Source organism: Diabrotica virgifera, chromosome 9 (assembly GCF_917563875.1).
Source record: "Diabrotica virgifera virgifera chromosome 9, PGI_DIABVI_V3a".
Classification (NCBI taxonomy): domain Eukaryota; kingdom Metazoa; phylum Arthropoda; class Insecta; order Coleoptera; family Chrysomelidae; genus Diabrotica; species Diabrotica virgifera.
Genome location: NC_065451.1, coordinates 216,410,504 through 216,426,181, shown reverse-complemented (window position 1 = coordinate 216,426,181; position 15,678 = coordinate 216,410,504). Strand labels below are relative to the sequence as shown.

The window sequence follows — 15,678 nt, the reverse complement described above, 5'->3', positions numbered from 1 at the left end:
AACAATATCGCCAAATTGTCATGGAAGCTACCCACACCTAAAATTTGGACACGGTACTCAAAGAAGAAGATTCCTGATACTATTTTGGCCTTAAGCAGGATACATTTAAATAAATAAAACAAAAGTTGTTTATTCCAAAATACTTCCATCTTTTATTAACTGATCTTTATCGATTAATTCTAATGCTACACATGCTACAAGCGCAGCTCCTTGTTCGGCAAACTTTTTATTTTTTTCCCTGAAACAAAATAATTACGGATTAGAGTGGAGAAAGTTTTTTTACATAATTGGGCAAATAACATATCACATTATTATTACAGATTAAAAATTTGTAACATTACATATTAAAATAGATACCAAACCTTACACAATAAACAGAATTACAACTCACAACAAGGTATCCCCGATATGCTGATCAAGGAGAAGAATGGGCCAGGAACTCCGCCACAGTATAGGGCTCAATATTAACCAGGTGTTGAAAAACGTTTCTTTTAAAAGCTTTATAGTTTGTCTCCTGTTGAACGTCAGATGGTAGACTATTGTAAAATTTAACACACACATACAAAGGACTTCTCTCTGTTAGAGACAATCTGTGAAGTGGGATATTGAAATTAAGGCTTCTTGTACTATATTCATGATTTGGAAGCAGGTGATAAAACAAAGTAAAATTTGTCAAGAGGAACATACACAAAATCCACTAGGAAGAATTTCCTGTAGCTGGCTGTATACCATTAATTACAAGTAAAATTTAATAAAAAATTTTGGTCTTGGTAAAAGGTATATTATTATGGTTATACTTATTTTAATTAATATGGTTATACTTATTTTAGGCAACACTGATGATGCTCTTTTTAGAGCGAAAACGTTCTGTTCGATGTTTGTAGCCCTATAGGGCTTTTTAAAATAATATACCTTTTACCAAGACCAAAATTTTTTATTGAACATACACACTTTTTTTATTCTCTTTAGTCTCCTCCTGGAAAATGTGCTGCAGCAAGCCAATATAAATATGAAGAAAAGGAATTATATTAAATTATTTTTTCAATTTAATTGTGGCTTATTTCCCATCTAAATAGTTAATCATAAAAATGCCACAAGGAAATAGCTTCAGAACAACATTAGGAATTGTATATCATAAAAAGCATCAATGCCCGGCGTTCACTGATGATTACAGCAATAGTATTGAGAAGCAAATAGGAAGAGATACAGATAACTAAAGAATTAGAGGAAAGGCCATAAAAAGGACTATACAGGGTGTCCCGGAAAATAGTGCGTTCCTTAAAGGTGTGGGTAGAATGCACCATTTAAAAGAAAACTTTCTTATACATTTTTTTTCAAAAGTCGTCTGTTGCCTCAAAAAAATAAAATAATATCTACTAAAATTTACATTTGGCAACCCGGCAGTTTTATTTATTTTGACATAGCGAAGACATTTAAAATTGTAAACACAAACAGTCATATCATAATTACCTGTAACCCGAGAATACATCGTATTGTTGTGGTATTGTCATGATTTCGATCGCAAGTATCATGTTAATTACGTAATACCTATGGTGTATAATTAGTGCAAGATTTAGGTACACCAAGGCAATTTAGTTTAAGGATTTGTAGATGGTTTCAAAACAAAATGTGTAAAGTGTTGTGTGCAGATAAAGCTTGTTTTACGAGAAATGGTTGTGTGTTTTACTTTAATAATGCCAAAAGTATTAATGTATGGGCTGGGATTATTGATTATTAGTAATCATCTGATTGAACCACTCGAACTTCCCAGAAGATTGAATGGAGAAGTGTAATACTCAAATTTTTTGTAACATGTTCTACCGATAGATACTTCTTGAAGACATAGCTTGATTGAGTTGATTGTAATAAAAATTTTTCATGTAAGTTAAAACACTATACAAACCTTATTTATTAGATATTCAATAAACACAAATATTATGCTGTTTTTCTATCACTGTTATCAGTATTTTATCAAGACATAATATTATGCCTAATGGTCGATGATTCATGATAGTTGAGTTCCAGTAAAATTATTTTTACACAGAAGAAGGAACGTAGCGTTGCCGGCTGTATTTGCATTTCTGTGGACATTAATCAAATGCATTAAAATTAATAAATTTTTAAACTGGACTTTACAAAAAAAATTTATCAGACTTTTTTGCTCTAAGTGGTGCACTTAGCCCGTACCTTGAAGGAACGTACTATTTTCCGGGAGACCCTGTATATTGATGACATAAAAGAAAATACATGAATAATTGTACATACCAAGAATATGTAAGAGGAAAGTATTTAACAGTACAAGAAAATAATAATACATATAGTTTTGAGGAAGTTGAGAATATCTAGAAAATATAACACGAAAAATGTGTTTATGCATTAAATAGTTTACTAAGAAATAAATGCATATCAAGAGGGGACAAAGTAAAAATATACAAAACAGTTATTAGGCCTATAGTAACTTCTGCATCAGAGACATGGACATTAAATAAAAAACAACAGGAAATGATGCAGACATGGGGATGAAAAGTACTAAGCAAATTATTTGGAGGAAAAATGGAGAACAGCGTTTGAACCATGACAATCATGCATGTGTTCAAGTTTCAATGGAAGAACTATAACAGGTATAAGATGGGAATTACACTCTAGAACCATTAGTCCAGAGAAATAAGATTTTTCTCGTGACACATCCCCCTCCAGGCCGAAACTAAATTTTTTGAGTAGTATGGACATCTATATTAATAACTTATATTTCCTGCAGCCGATTTTAATGATATACATTAGTTATAAACAAATGAAGATCAAAAAACGGTAAATTTTCGCTTTTTTTGTCTATAACCAAAAATTTAAGCATTTTAAACAAATTTGAGACTCAGAAACTCATAAATCGTCTAATAAATTTCAATACGGCGTTCGCTGAATATGTCCATCCTTATTGGTTGCTTAGAAAATTGCAAAATAAATAATAAATTTTGAGATATTATAAATATTCATAACTTATGTAAAAACTAACTTAGAACCTTCTTATTACACGAATTGCTGAGACTTCTGGTGCTTAAATTACATTTTAAATTTCAAAGCAATTGGTGAAATAGTTTAAAAGTTATTTAATTTGTTTATCCCAAATTCATTTTTTTTACAACACTATAAGTCAGAAAATTATGAGGTTACAGTAAGACTTCTGACAGTTTATGGAAAACGAACATTTATACTATTGACTTAATTAAAAAAAAAATGACAAAAAGTAATTTTAAACAGTGTAAAATTATTTTGCAAAAACACGTCGATTTTTTGCTTACTTATAAACAATTAGAATAATTTTTTAACCGTTACACGTAGAAAAATTATTTTTTCATATTTAGAAAGACTGAATTTTTATACACATTTAGAAAGAAAAACAATTGTCCTAGGATAGATAGATAGATAGATAGATAGATAGATAGATCTTTATTTGAAGTAGGAAAAACCTAATATACATAAATTAAGACAAAAATTACAATATGAACTTATGCTATACATAAAAAGTTATTTGTTACAGGTAATCACAATGTTGAAATATATCTGACATAAAATCATAGGTAATATAATACGTTATAAAATAAAAAATATATATAAAACATAAAGCCAACAAAAAGGTAAGTACATCATATAACAAAGACACACACATTGAAAAAAGATAACTCTAAAATTTACAGTTATATTTTCACAAATCTTTTATATATTTCTTTAATTCACTTTTAAATAATAAAAATGACTTACAATCCTTCAAATGTATGGGTAGTTGATTATATTCTTGAAAACTCCTAAATAATAAAGATGACATTGAGTTGGTTAGATTAACTCTGTTTACATAAATGTTGTTTTTATTTCTTGTGTCATGGTTATGTATGTCACTATGAAAACAAATAAACTGGTGAAAATAAGGTGGAGCTAAGCAGTTAATTATTTTATAAATTAACAACATTGTAAAATAGTACAGTCTCTGCTTTACTGAAAACCACTGAAGCGTCTTTAACATAGTTACTGTAGAAGTATAACGATTGGTTTTTAATATAATACGCATACCACGATTTTGGAGTTTCTGAAGTTGGTTCATTTTATTTAGATTAAATAGATGTAGAACAGAAGCACAATAAACGAAGTGAGGTTGGATGATGGTGTTGTACACCGTTAGTTTAGCGAAAGTTGACAAGTTTTTTGCAATTCTTGTAAAAAAGTATAATTTTTTACTAATTTTTTTATTAATGTAATTAAAATGTTCATCAAAATTAAGAAAGTTATCTAATTGAAAACCCAAATATTTAATAGTTGATACTACTTCAATCTGCTCACCATCAATATCTATACTGACGTTATTCAAATTCAACAGATTAAATTTATATTTGGTTGTAAAAATAATTGCTTTTGTTTTATTGACATTTAACTTTAGTTTATTGCTTTTAAGAAAAATATCCACTTTTTGCAATACCTTATTCATTTTTGCAACTGCTGAATTTAAATCTGTGTCAGCTAAAGCTAACACAGTGTCATCGGCAAAAAGATTAATAAATTCACAATCAACAAAGAGTTCTATGTCATTTAAATAAAGAATAAAAAGTAAAGGTCCTAAGACACTTCCCTGAGGCACTCCTGTGTTAATTTCAATCTCTGATGATACTTCATTATTGTAACGTACTTTTTGTTTACGACCTCGAAGATAGTCACTTAACCAATCATATACCTTTCCGCCAATACCATACTGCTGAAGCTTTTGTAATAAAATATTCCTGTCTATAGTTTCGAAAGCTCTTTTAAGATCTAAGAATACACTTACAACATATTTATTATTATCAATATCATTTTTAAATTTACTTATTGTTAATTGAATAGCTGTCTCACATGAGTATTTTTTTCTGAAAATACTGATTACTAAGTAGAATAGCATTGTTCGTAACGTGTTCAAGTAGTTGCTCGTATACAATCAATTCTAAAAGTTTTTCAATTGGAGGTAAAGTATTGATTGGTCTAAATTCGTTAGCTTTTATTGTACTGTGAATTTTTTGAATAGGTATAATTGTGCTAGTTTTAAGTTCCGATGGAACTTTACCAGTATCGAGTGACGTATTAATTAAATGTAAAATAACGTGGCCAATCGTTTGAAATACTTCTTTTAAAACTTTTGCATTCAAGACATTGTGTATGGAACATTTGTTATCAAGCGAATTTACTATTTTCCCTAATTCGTGTAAAGAAAGCAATTTAAATGTGTGAAAGGGTAAATATATATTGCTTTTTAAATTTTGCCAAGGTAAGGATAAGTTATTGATGTTACCAACTATATCGACAATACTTTCAATAAAATATGAATTAAATTTGTTTGCTATTTCATTTTTATTTTGAAAAATAACCTGACCATTCTGATTTTCAAATTGGACACGATCGGGCACATCGACCGATTTTATGTTAATTAATTTTTTTAGAGTTTTCCACATTTCCTTAGGATAATTTTTGAAACAATCAATTTTATTATAATAATATTCAGATTTCTTTGATTTTAATGTGTTGACTACATCATTTCTATATGTTTTAAACTCATCCCACATTTCTTGCTTTTGAAGTTCTGTGCATGATTTAAAAGATTTGTAAGCTGTATCTCTTACTTTAATTTTAGAGTAAACCTCATTATCAAACCATGGCAACCTAGGATTATATTTGCGTGTTTGAATAGGACATAAGTTATTGATCTCTGTCTCACAGTTTATAGATAACTCATGATAAATTTTGTCAACATCAATACAATTAAGATCCCAGTTATATAAAATTAGATTAGTTTTAACAGTATTAAGGGTATTAGTACTGAAATTCCTATATTTTTTACTAATTATATTAGATGTGTTATTTAAATTGCTAAAATTAACTGAAACTACTGAATGGTCACCTATTTTAGGAATATCATGGACTTCTGCAATACAATTATCTTCATTTGTTAAGACTAAATCAACTAAAGACTTACTATTATTAGTTATTCGCGTTGGTGTAATAACTTTTTGTTGAATGCCATAATTTGATAACAGATCTCTCATTTTATTAACATAAAAATCGTTAGACATAAAGTTTAAATTAAAATCACCAACCAACACAAATTTATCAACTTTACAATAGGACAATAGGACAATTAGGGACGAAGTTAGCCCCCCCTTTTTTAATTCACATGTTTTTGCAAAATAATTTTGCAGTATTTAGAATTATTTTTTGTCATTTCTTTTTAATTAAATTAATAGTACAAATCTTCTTCTTTCATAAACTATCCAAAGTATTAGTTTCACTTTAACATTTTCTGACTTATAGCGTTGTAAAAAAAAATTAATTTGGGATAAACAAATTAAATACCTTTTAAACTATTTGACCAATTGCTTTGAAATTTAGGGTCTGATTTAAGCACCAGAGGTCTCAGCATTCCGTGTAATAAGAAAGTTCTAAGTTAATTTTTACATAAGTTATGGATATTTATAAAAACTCAAAATTTATTATTTATTTTGCAATTTTCTAAGCAACCAATAAGGATTGACATATTCAGCGAACGCCATATTGAAGTTTTTTATACGATTTATGAGTTTCTCACTCTCAAATTTGTTTAAAATACGTAACTTTTTGGTTATAGACGAAAAAAGCAAATTTACCGTTTTTTGATCTTTATTTGTTTATAACTATGTATATCATCAAAATCGGCTGCAGGAAACATATAGGTTATTAATATAGATGTCCATACTACTCAAAAAATTTGGTTTCGGCCTGTAGGGGGTTGTGTCATCAACATGATATTTTTTTTTCCTTATTTCTCTGAACTACATCTATAAAATATTGTTATCTAAACTTACCAATATGATGAGCTGTATTTCTTTTCATTTAAAGATACAACAGCTCTAAATAACTTGTCCTCATTGTACACCTTGTACTTAGGATTAGAAAATTTGTTCTTCCCGCAATAGGCTATCAATTTAGATTTGGGCAACTGTGGATCTTCTGTATAGTTTACTCTAATAAATGCACAATTTAAACAAACGTCTACATTTTCGTCATCTAACTCTGTCTTTCGTTTCTTTCGTTGTGGATCCAAGGTATCTGGGGCGATTTCTCTACGTCCGAAAATGCCTTGAGATTGGTAATCTAGATATTTTTGTCGGCAATAATCACCCAAATTCCAAATATTACTAAAAGAATTTAAATTTAAACATTCTGCAAGAAAAACACGAATCCAGACTTACCAAATTTGTTCTAATGTTTGACACTCCAAAAATTTCTTCCCTCTTGGCGTCTCCTGTAATTCCCTTAACATATTTTGGACACAATATTTTGTATTACTGGGAGAATTGTCGTAATCGATGCAGTTCTTTAAATACTTAACTATTACCTCATCCATTGCTATCAAACCGTCTTTTCTAAATATGGAACAGTTGTATTGTGCTGTTCTTGCTACCATAACACTGCTGGTACCACAGTCTTCTCTAAATTTGAGTATATCGTTGTAGTTTTCTATCTCTCTAGAACCTCCACTGAAAAAAAGTTTACTCATATTATTCGTGTTTATAGAAGAGGAGTACGATAAGGATGATATACGACTCTACTTTTGCACATTTAACACAATCAACGGAATACTAGTGAATAATCTCAGATGTGCAGACAATACAATACTCCTTGTAATCTAGGCGCCAAATAGAGGTCACCGTGTCCTTTTCAATTTTGATGGACAAACTCAACGGTTTCTTATGGATTTTTTGCTGCTGATTATGAATTTCGATCCGAGTGGTCAAAAAATTGTTATAAACAATTTAATTGTTTATAAGGCTCTGGCTTATAAACTAAACGAGATAAAAAAATAATGTTTCAAATAAAATTTGTTCGTTAATAAAAAACGAAGAAAAAAACGTTTACTAAACTTAAATCCAACAATTAGAACTCAAGATATTGTAAAATTAGTGCACAATACAAATTGCACAATAAGTATTTTTCGAAACTTATCGATCGTAACTCAGCTTCTACACATGCAAATGAGCCTTAGAAGGTCTCGTTTTAAAGTTTAATAAATATGCTTCCGTCTTCCAAAGTTTGTTAAATTACTTTGTCTTCATTTGTTTTAAAGTTATATCCGTTTGAAGTTAAAATTTTCTTAAAAAAATTGTACATTAATTTGTTTATAGGGGTTTCAAGCAAATTTGAGCTATAAACATTTATACTTTAATTAACAATAATGATAGAAGAACTCAAAAGGAACATGTTGAGCTTACGAAAATGGTTGTAAGTTTATTTTTGGCCAAGATATCGATATTTATTTTAATAGCGCGCTCTGAGGCGCGAGATTGGCTCACCGCGTAAAGGTTCACGTGCTAACTTCTCGATGCAAATTATAATTTCTATGTATATTGTTATGATCTGCTTCTTATTAATTTTATATTAATTATTATTTATTTGATTAATTATTTAATTGTCGCAAATCATACATAAAAAATGAATAAAAAATCTCAGGGTGCCTTTTTATACTATTAAAAAAAAATCTAAATTATCTCACGTTATACTTATCTTCTCTCGTGGGTTCGGTATCTCTTAGTTGATCCTAATCGGGATAAAATAGGGAAAAGAAATAAAGCAAAATATTAAAATAAACATACAGAATTGTCTTTTATTTATCAAAATCAATACTCTAAAATCTATCAAATCTAAAACCTGTGGACACAGATGTCCGAATGAAATTTTTACCACTTAAATATTATTATAGTTAAAAAAAAACAATTTATCGGTTTGTTCCCGATGACTTTGGTAAAACAAACTAAACAAAACAAATTTATGTATTCGCAAGATTAGCTATACTTCCTATTTACTTTTAGAAATATTGGAATTTTAATTCATATGCTTTTTACTCAAAATTTTAGTTTCCGAACATAAAAATATCTTTCACATAAGTTGACTGACCTTTTGCTTCAATCACTCTGATGTCTTCTCTTGGCCCAAAAACAGTTCTCCCTCGTTGACTATGTTAAAGGCTACTCATCAAAGCCCTTTCCGTTCTCCAGCTTCAAAACTATCAGCATACCAGCACCAATTCTCCAACAAGCCGGGGCTCTTTTGACACGTACTCGATTCAAACAAAACTCCAAAAATTCTCTGCTCTCCTTCTCACAATAATACAGAATCAAAGAGGTATTTCGTCTCAATTTGATCTGTCTCTCGTTCCACTTTTCAACACTATTCTCCACTATCAAACAGCCACTGGTACTTGCTAACTATCTATCCACGAAAACGTCGAACTGCTCTTCAGCGATGCCAAAAACATAATGACTTCTTTTTCAAACTCTCTCAATCATTCAAACTACCTTTCCCCTTCCAACTTGCCAAGAATCAGAAACAATCTTTTCCATCCGACAAACAAAACAGTCATTTTCAAAATTATTCCGACCATCCTAATTACTTTCGGGGAAACTCTACAACATTTACTCGTGTTGAACAAAGATATTAAAATTTCCAAACTTTCTTTTTAAACCACTTTCCCAGAAAGTGATAATTACATCTACCTGTGGATTCTATATTCTCGTAATAAACAACCTATTTTCATTTTAAATCTAAATACATCGTCCTTTTCACTTTAATTATTCACAAAAGTCTTTAATGGTTCATCGGAAAGCTCATTAAAAAGAGAAATCCACTTACATCCAAACTAAATTCTAATAAATATTTACAGCTCAATATACAGGGTGTATCAAATTTATGTGCCCGCGTTATTTAAAAAAAATTTAATTTAATTTTTATTTTCCCTTTGATTGATAAAATTGAAAACACAATAATATATACGTTATCTTCATTTTTAATTTTTGAAGATCCTAATAAAATTTTATCATATAATTCTTATAATTAAATCATCATACTGTACTTCGTATCACCTTTCATTCTATTTACTTTGTCTTCTATTTTTTGTACTAAATGAGAAAAAAAATCATTAAAAACTAATATTTCAGAAATACAACTAAAAAGTAAATTGATATTATTTATTAATACTATTTTTACAAACATTTTATTTCATGCATCTGCATCGAGATCTACAGAGGAAATCTCAGCTTTTTTACATCTGCAAAGTTCTTAGAGCAATTTTTACAGATACATGGTGATACTAAATCTGATCTTGAAGGCATTAAAATTAAAACTTTTTGGGGCTTTAGAGTTTCGTTATCTATATGATATCCATATACAAGTGGATCAAGTTCTTTTGCAGTATCTTCGAGGCACGTTCATTGTGTGTACACCACATAAAATGCTCGTTTTATATGCAATTGTATTTAGTTCGATGTTGGTGGCATATCTTCAACAAGAGAAACGCCTCCATGTCCCTATAAACAAAAGCGTAATTCATCACAAGTTTTCACATTTTCTGAGTTATTCAGAACCTTTACCAAAAATTCTTCCGCTAATTTAAGGTTTTTCTGAATAGATAACTCAGAGCCGGAGCAATCTATAAATGAATTTTGTGCTATTAAAATATCGATATCTTGGCCAAAAATAAACCTACAAAATAAAGCCTACGAACACTTTCCTAAGCTCAAAATATTATTAATGTTAATTAAAGTATAAATGTTTATTGCACAAATTTATTAAAAACCCTTATAAACAAATTAATGTACAAATTTTTTAAGAAAATTATGACTTCAAACGAGTATAACTTTAAAACAAATGAAGATAATTTGACAAACTTTGTTTGCAACCCTATTAATCAAACTTTAAAATGAGACCTTGAAAAGCTCATTTGCATGAGTAGAAGCCGAGTTACGATCGATAAAGCGTCGAAAAATACTTACTTGACTGTGAGCCGATCTTGCGCCTCATAGCGCGCCATTAAAATATCGATATCTTTGCTAAAAATAAACTTACGGACACTTTCGTAGGCTCAAATTGTTCGTTTTGAGTTCTTCTATCATTGTTGTTAATTAAAATATAAATGTTCACAGCTCAAATTTGCTTGAAACCCTTATAAACAAATTGATGTACAATTTTTTTAAGAAAAAATTATAACTTCAAACGGGTATAACTTTAAAACAAATGAAGATAATTAATTTAATAAACTTTGTTTGGAAACCTATTGACTAGCCTTTAAAATGAGACCTTCTATGGATCTTTGCATACGCAGAAGCCGAGTTACAATCGATAAAGCTTCGAAAAATACTTCTTTTGCAATTTGCATTGTGCACTAATTTTACAATATCTTGAGTTCTAATTGTTGGATTTAAGTTTAGTAAACGTTTTTTTCTTCGTCTTTTATTGATAAACAAATTTTATTTGAAACATTTTTTTACCTCTTTTAGTTTATGGTTTATGATCCAGAGCCTTATAAACAATTAAATTGTTTATAATTGTTTATAAAAATTTTTGACCACTCGGATCGAAATCTACCCTCGAAATTCGTAATCAGCAGCTAAAAATCCCTAAGAAACCGTTGAGTTTGTCCATCAGAATTGAAAAAACACGGTGACCCCTCTGGAGCCTTGACTATTGTGGACAGCAGAGAAAACCTGCAAATTTTCGTTGATCACACTACTCAGTACTGCGAGAGGTATAGAAGGACTCAGAACACAAAAAAAAAATAAAAATCATGATTTTCTTAAGAACAAGAATGAAGATGAGCCGCTAAAGAAAAAGTTTTAGAGAAAGTACCCAGATACAATTACTTGGGATGTGATCTAATTGAACAATGGGACCTCAGCATTGAAATAAAACAATGTATTGAGATAAGCAGAAGTGATTTCAATAAGACGAAGGCAGTATTATGCAATGGAAAACTTAGAATAGAAATTAGAACTAGAGTATTGAGATGCTACATATTCTCAATCCTTTTATATTGAGTTGAAGCCTGGACAATTACGGACACAACTGAATAAAAAAACTTGACAACCTTGAGATGTGGTGTTATTGAAGAATGATGAAAAGAGAAATACTCAACATTATAAATGCAAGAAAAATAAGCTACTTTGGACACATACTAATAAATGTTGATGAACAAAACTATGAGATATCAGTTTGTTTCTCAAAGACTTTTGTACTGGTTCCTCATGATGAGGCAAATATTGTATGCCTCGAAACCAGTAGCCCAACCTATTACTAACAATAAACTAGGTATTTAAGATTGTAAGTATTGACTTTTTTCATAACCGATAGTATTATGGGCTCACATTAAATTACCTGTTTAGCCTCATCATGGATGAAATTATTCAAAAAGTCAAAAACCTGAGTACAGGGTACAGAATGGGTGAATAGTATGCTATGCAGATGATGCCATACTTATTGCAGAGAGTGAAGATGACCTTCAAAGACTTTTATATCAATTTAATATAACAGCAAGAAAATTAATTAGATAATCTCTAAAGATCCAATATGGTGCAAGCTGGAGATCCAATAAGGTGCAAGCTGGAAGTAGGCTGCAAAATAATCAAGCAAGAAAGAAGTACCAGCTACCTGGGAGTACTAATGCACAGTTATGGAGATACAGAAGCGGAAGTTGTCTAATAAATAAACAAAGCCAACAGAAATATAAGGATGTCTTAAATACACTATCTGGCACAACACACATCTACGGACAGAAACAAAGGCCAAGATTTATAGGGAAGTAGTTAGGCCAATTATTATTATTATTATTATTATTTTATTTATTGACGGGCTAAACCCTTTTTCAGTTTTTGTACAATATGTATAAAATACAGTAAGATACATAAGCTAGCTACAACAGTTTTTTAACATGTTTTTTAAATGATGCAGTTGAAGTATTAAATAATTCTAAATCTGTTTGGTAATTGTTCGCCGTAAGTAACATCCTAGAAATAACTTCATTAAGCCCATAATTAGTAGAATGGAAATCTACAAAAAACAGGTCAGAATTACGGGTTCTTCGCATAGGTATATTAAATGAGATTAATCCCAAAATTTCAGGGCAATTAATAAATCCATTTAGAAGCTTATGTAAAAAATATAATTCGAATTCAGCTCTTCTTGTCTCTAATTTGTTCATTTTAAGTTGAATAATAATATAACTGTAATTATAATCTCCATGTCTTAAACCCATTTTATAACCACATATCCTTAAAAATCTGTTTTGAACTTTTTCTAATTGAGTTTTCTGGGTATTATAAAAAGGATACCATATAATACAGCAGTATTCTATAATTGATCGTACTAGCGAACAGTATAATATTTTAAACGTAAAAACTGAAAAGTCCTTTGAATTTCTCTGGATAAATCCTAACATTTTAAGGGCACGTGAAGTTATGTCATTAATATGATCATTTAAGTTCAGTTTTCTATCCAGTGTTATACCCAAATCCCGTACCTGATGTATCTCTTGCAGAACAGTACCATTAAGTGTGTAATTATTATTAAAAGAAGCCTGTGTTTTACTAAACGTGATTTTAAAACATTTTTTAGGTTTAAGTTTAAAACAATTACTTCACACTAACGTGAAAAATTATTTAAGGACAACTGCAAACATTCACAATCAGAGAGGTAAGCAATTGATCTAAAGATTTTTATGTCTTCAGAGAATAAGAGAAATTGGTCAAAGTTAATTACTGTTTGTAAATCGTTAACAAATATATTAAAAAGCAGTGGACCCAAATGAGAACCTTGTGGAACACTTGATGTTATATGAATTGGTTTTGACAAAAAACTACCCTATTTAACCATTTGAGAACGATTAGACAAATAATGTTTAATCCAATTTGAGATGTTATCGCTAATGCCATAGCCACAATGTTTGGCAATCAAGATCTCATGATTGACTCTATCGAAAACTTTTGAAAAATCAGCACAGATTGAATCGACCTGAGAACCAGACTCCAATGAGTTAATGATAAAATTTGTATAATACACGAGATTTGTAATTGTGGATTTACCTTGGCTAAAACCATGTTGTTCACCAATTATTATGTTTTTACAATCAAAACTTAACATTCTATTTACAAAAAAATCTAATCATGACACACTGCGGAAACAAGCCCGGGCACCACAAGAACAAAAAGACTGATGGAAATGTGTGAAATAAAAATAGTCAGAGATATCACAAGAACATCATTATGGGACAGACAACATAGCACAGATCTCAGGCAAAGCTATAATGTAGAGAACATAAATGACTGGACACTGGAAAGAAAAAAAGAATGGTATAGCTATATAAGCAGAATGGGACAATAAAGACTGTTAAAGATAGCACGAGATAGATCACCAAATGGCTGAAGGAGTATAGGAAGGTCAAGGAAGAGATGGAGTGATAACCTGGACATCTGATGAGGAGGCATTCGAAGATGGAACAGGTGCGAGCCTATTAAGGAAGCATTAAGAAGAAGAAGAAGACATTAAATTACTCACTTTGCTATCACAGGTATATCCAAAACCTCAGCAATTTTCTTTATTGTCTTGTTTCTGTTAGGATGCTGAGGCCTTTCAACTTTTGTTCGTCCATGAACTGCTATGGCAGATATGCCAGTCGCAGCTAAATCTTTCACCAACTTTAACGTATCATCCATATTCTCAAAAACTCTTATTTTACAACTTATAGGAATGCTTATGTTTTGAACAAGCGTTGAAAGAATATGTCTGGCCTTTTCTGGTTGGGCCATTAATGCAGCACCCATTCCACCTTTTAGAGAGAATTCTTTCGGACAGCCCATGTTGATATCTATACCTGCTACATCGTTTTCTCTGAAAGAATATTATTATTACTACTTCTCGAGTAATAGTAATTATTTTTTTCTTACATCATCTTGGCTACTTTTAAAGCTCTCTCTGCATCACTCGTCCCCAGCTGGACCACCACTCTATCCTTCTCTTCAGGGCAAGTTCGGAATACAATAGTCCCATCACTTGGATCCAGGTAATCAATTGTCCCTAATACATCTAAAAAATAAAAGAATAATATTGCTATTCGCTAAAATATTAATGAATTACCATTTTGTCTTCGAATTGACTTCAAAAACTTCCAATCAATCAGTTCTTCTGTGTAAACAATATCAGCACCATACTTTAGAGCTAATAACCGCATAGGCAAAGTTCCCACTCTTACCATAGGAGCTAAAATAATCTTATTTCCATAATTTAACACATTGGGACGTTCCGAAATCTTTGTCATTTTTAAAAAACAATATAATATAAATATTAAATTACTATAAAATAAAATAACCTAAACAATAGGTTAAATTCTTCTTCTACTTAATGTCACGCTGATGTTTCTGTACCCTGTACAATGCATCAATACAAGCCACTGATACAAGCATAGTTCCCGTACCACAGTACATAAACATTCAAATTTAGCAACGTGGTATAGAGGTCCTATAAAAAATTCTGTGTGTTTACATAAAATGCATTCTGTTCACGTTTTAAAAAATTTCCAAGAAAAAAAACTTCTTTTAGAGAAAGTGCTGTTCCAAAATTATTTACAGGACTTCCAAAATATTAATTTATCTTTTTCAACGTTAGAACAATTTACAATAAAACACAAAGAATAGTAAAAAGTAAAGATTATGTACAATTAACAACAAAACAACAACGAAAAAGAGGCAATTAAACAATAAAATTTGTCCAGTATAAAATCACAAAAGGTAAAAATTTTTGAAAACAGTAGTGTTTGGACAGTTGGATAGAATGTAAAATAACGAGCATAATCAGTCTTAAGAAAAG

General features: G+C 30.1%; 1 protein-coding gene across 1 annotated transcript; it reads right to left on the bottom strand.

Moving 5' to 3' along the window:
* Positions 1–125: 125 nt before the first annotated feature.
* LOC126891628 (tRNA-dihydrouridine(20) synthase [NAD(P)+]-like) lies at positions 126–15,223 on the bottom strand. Its single transcript, XM_050660850.1, has 6 exons — positions 14,950–15,223; positions 14,760–14,898; positions 14,371–14,703; positions 7,242–7,529; positions 6,855–7,187; positions 126–238 (listed from the first exon to the last, which is right to left on the bottom strand). The coding sequence occupies exons 1-6, from the start codon at positions 15,128–15,130 to the stop codon at positions 130–132; spliced, it is 1,383 nt and encodes a 460-aa protein (XP_050516807.1). The 5' UTR covers positions 15,131–15,223; the 3' UTR covers positions 126–129.
* Between the last annotated feature and the right edge of the window lie 455 nt (positions 15,224–15,678).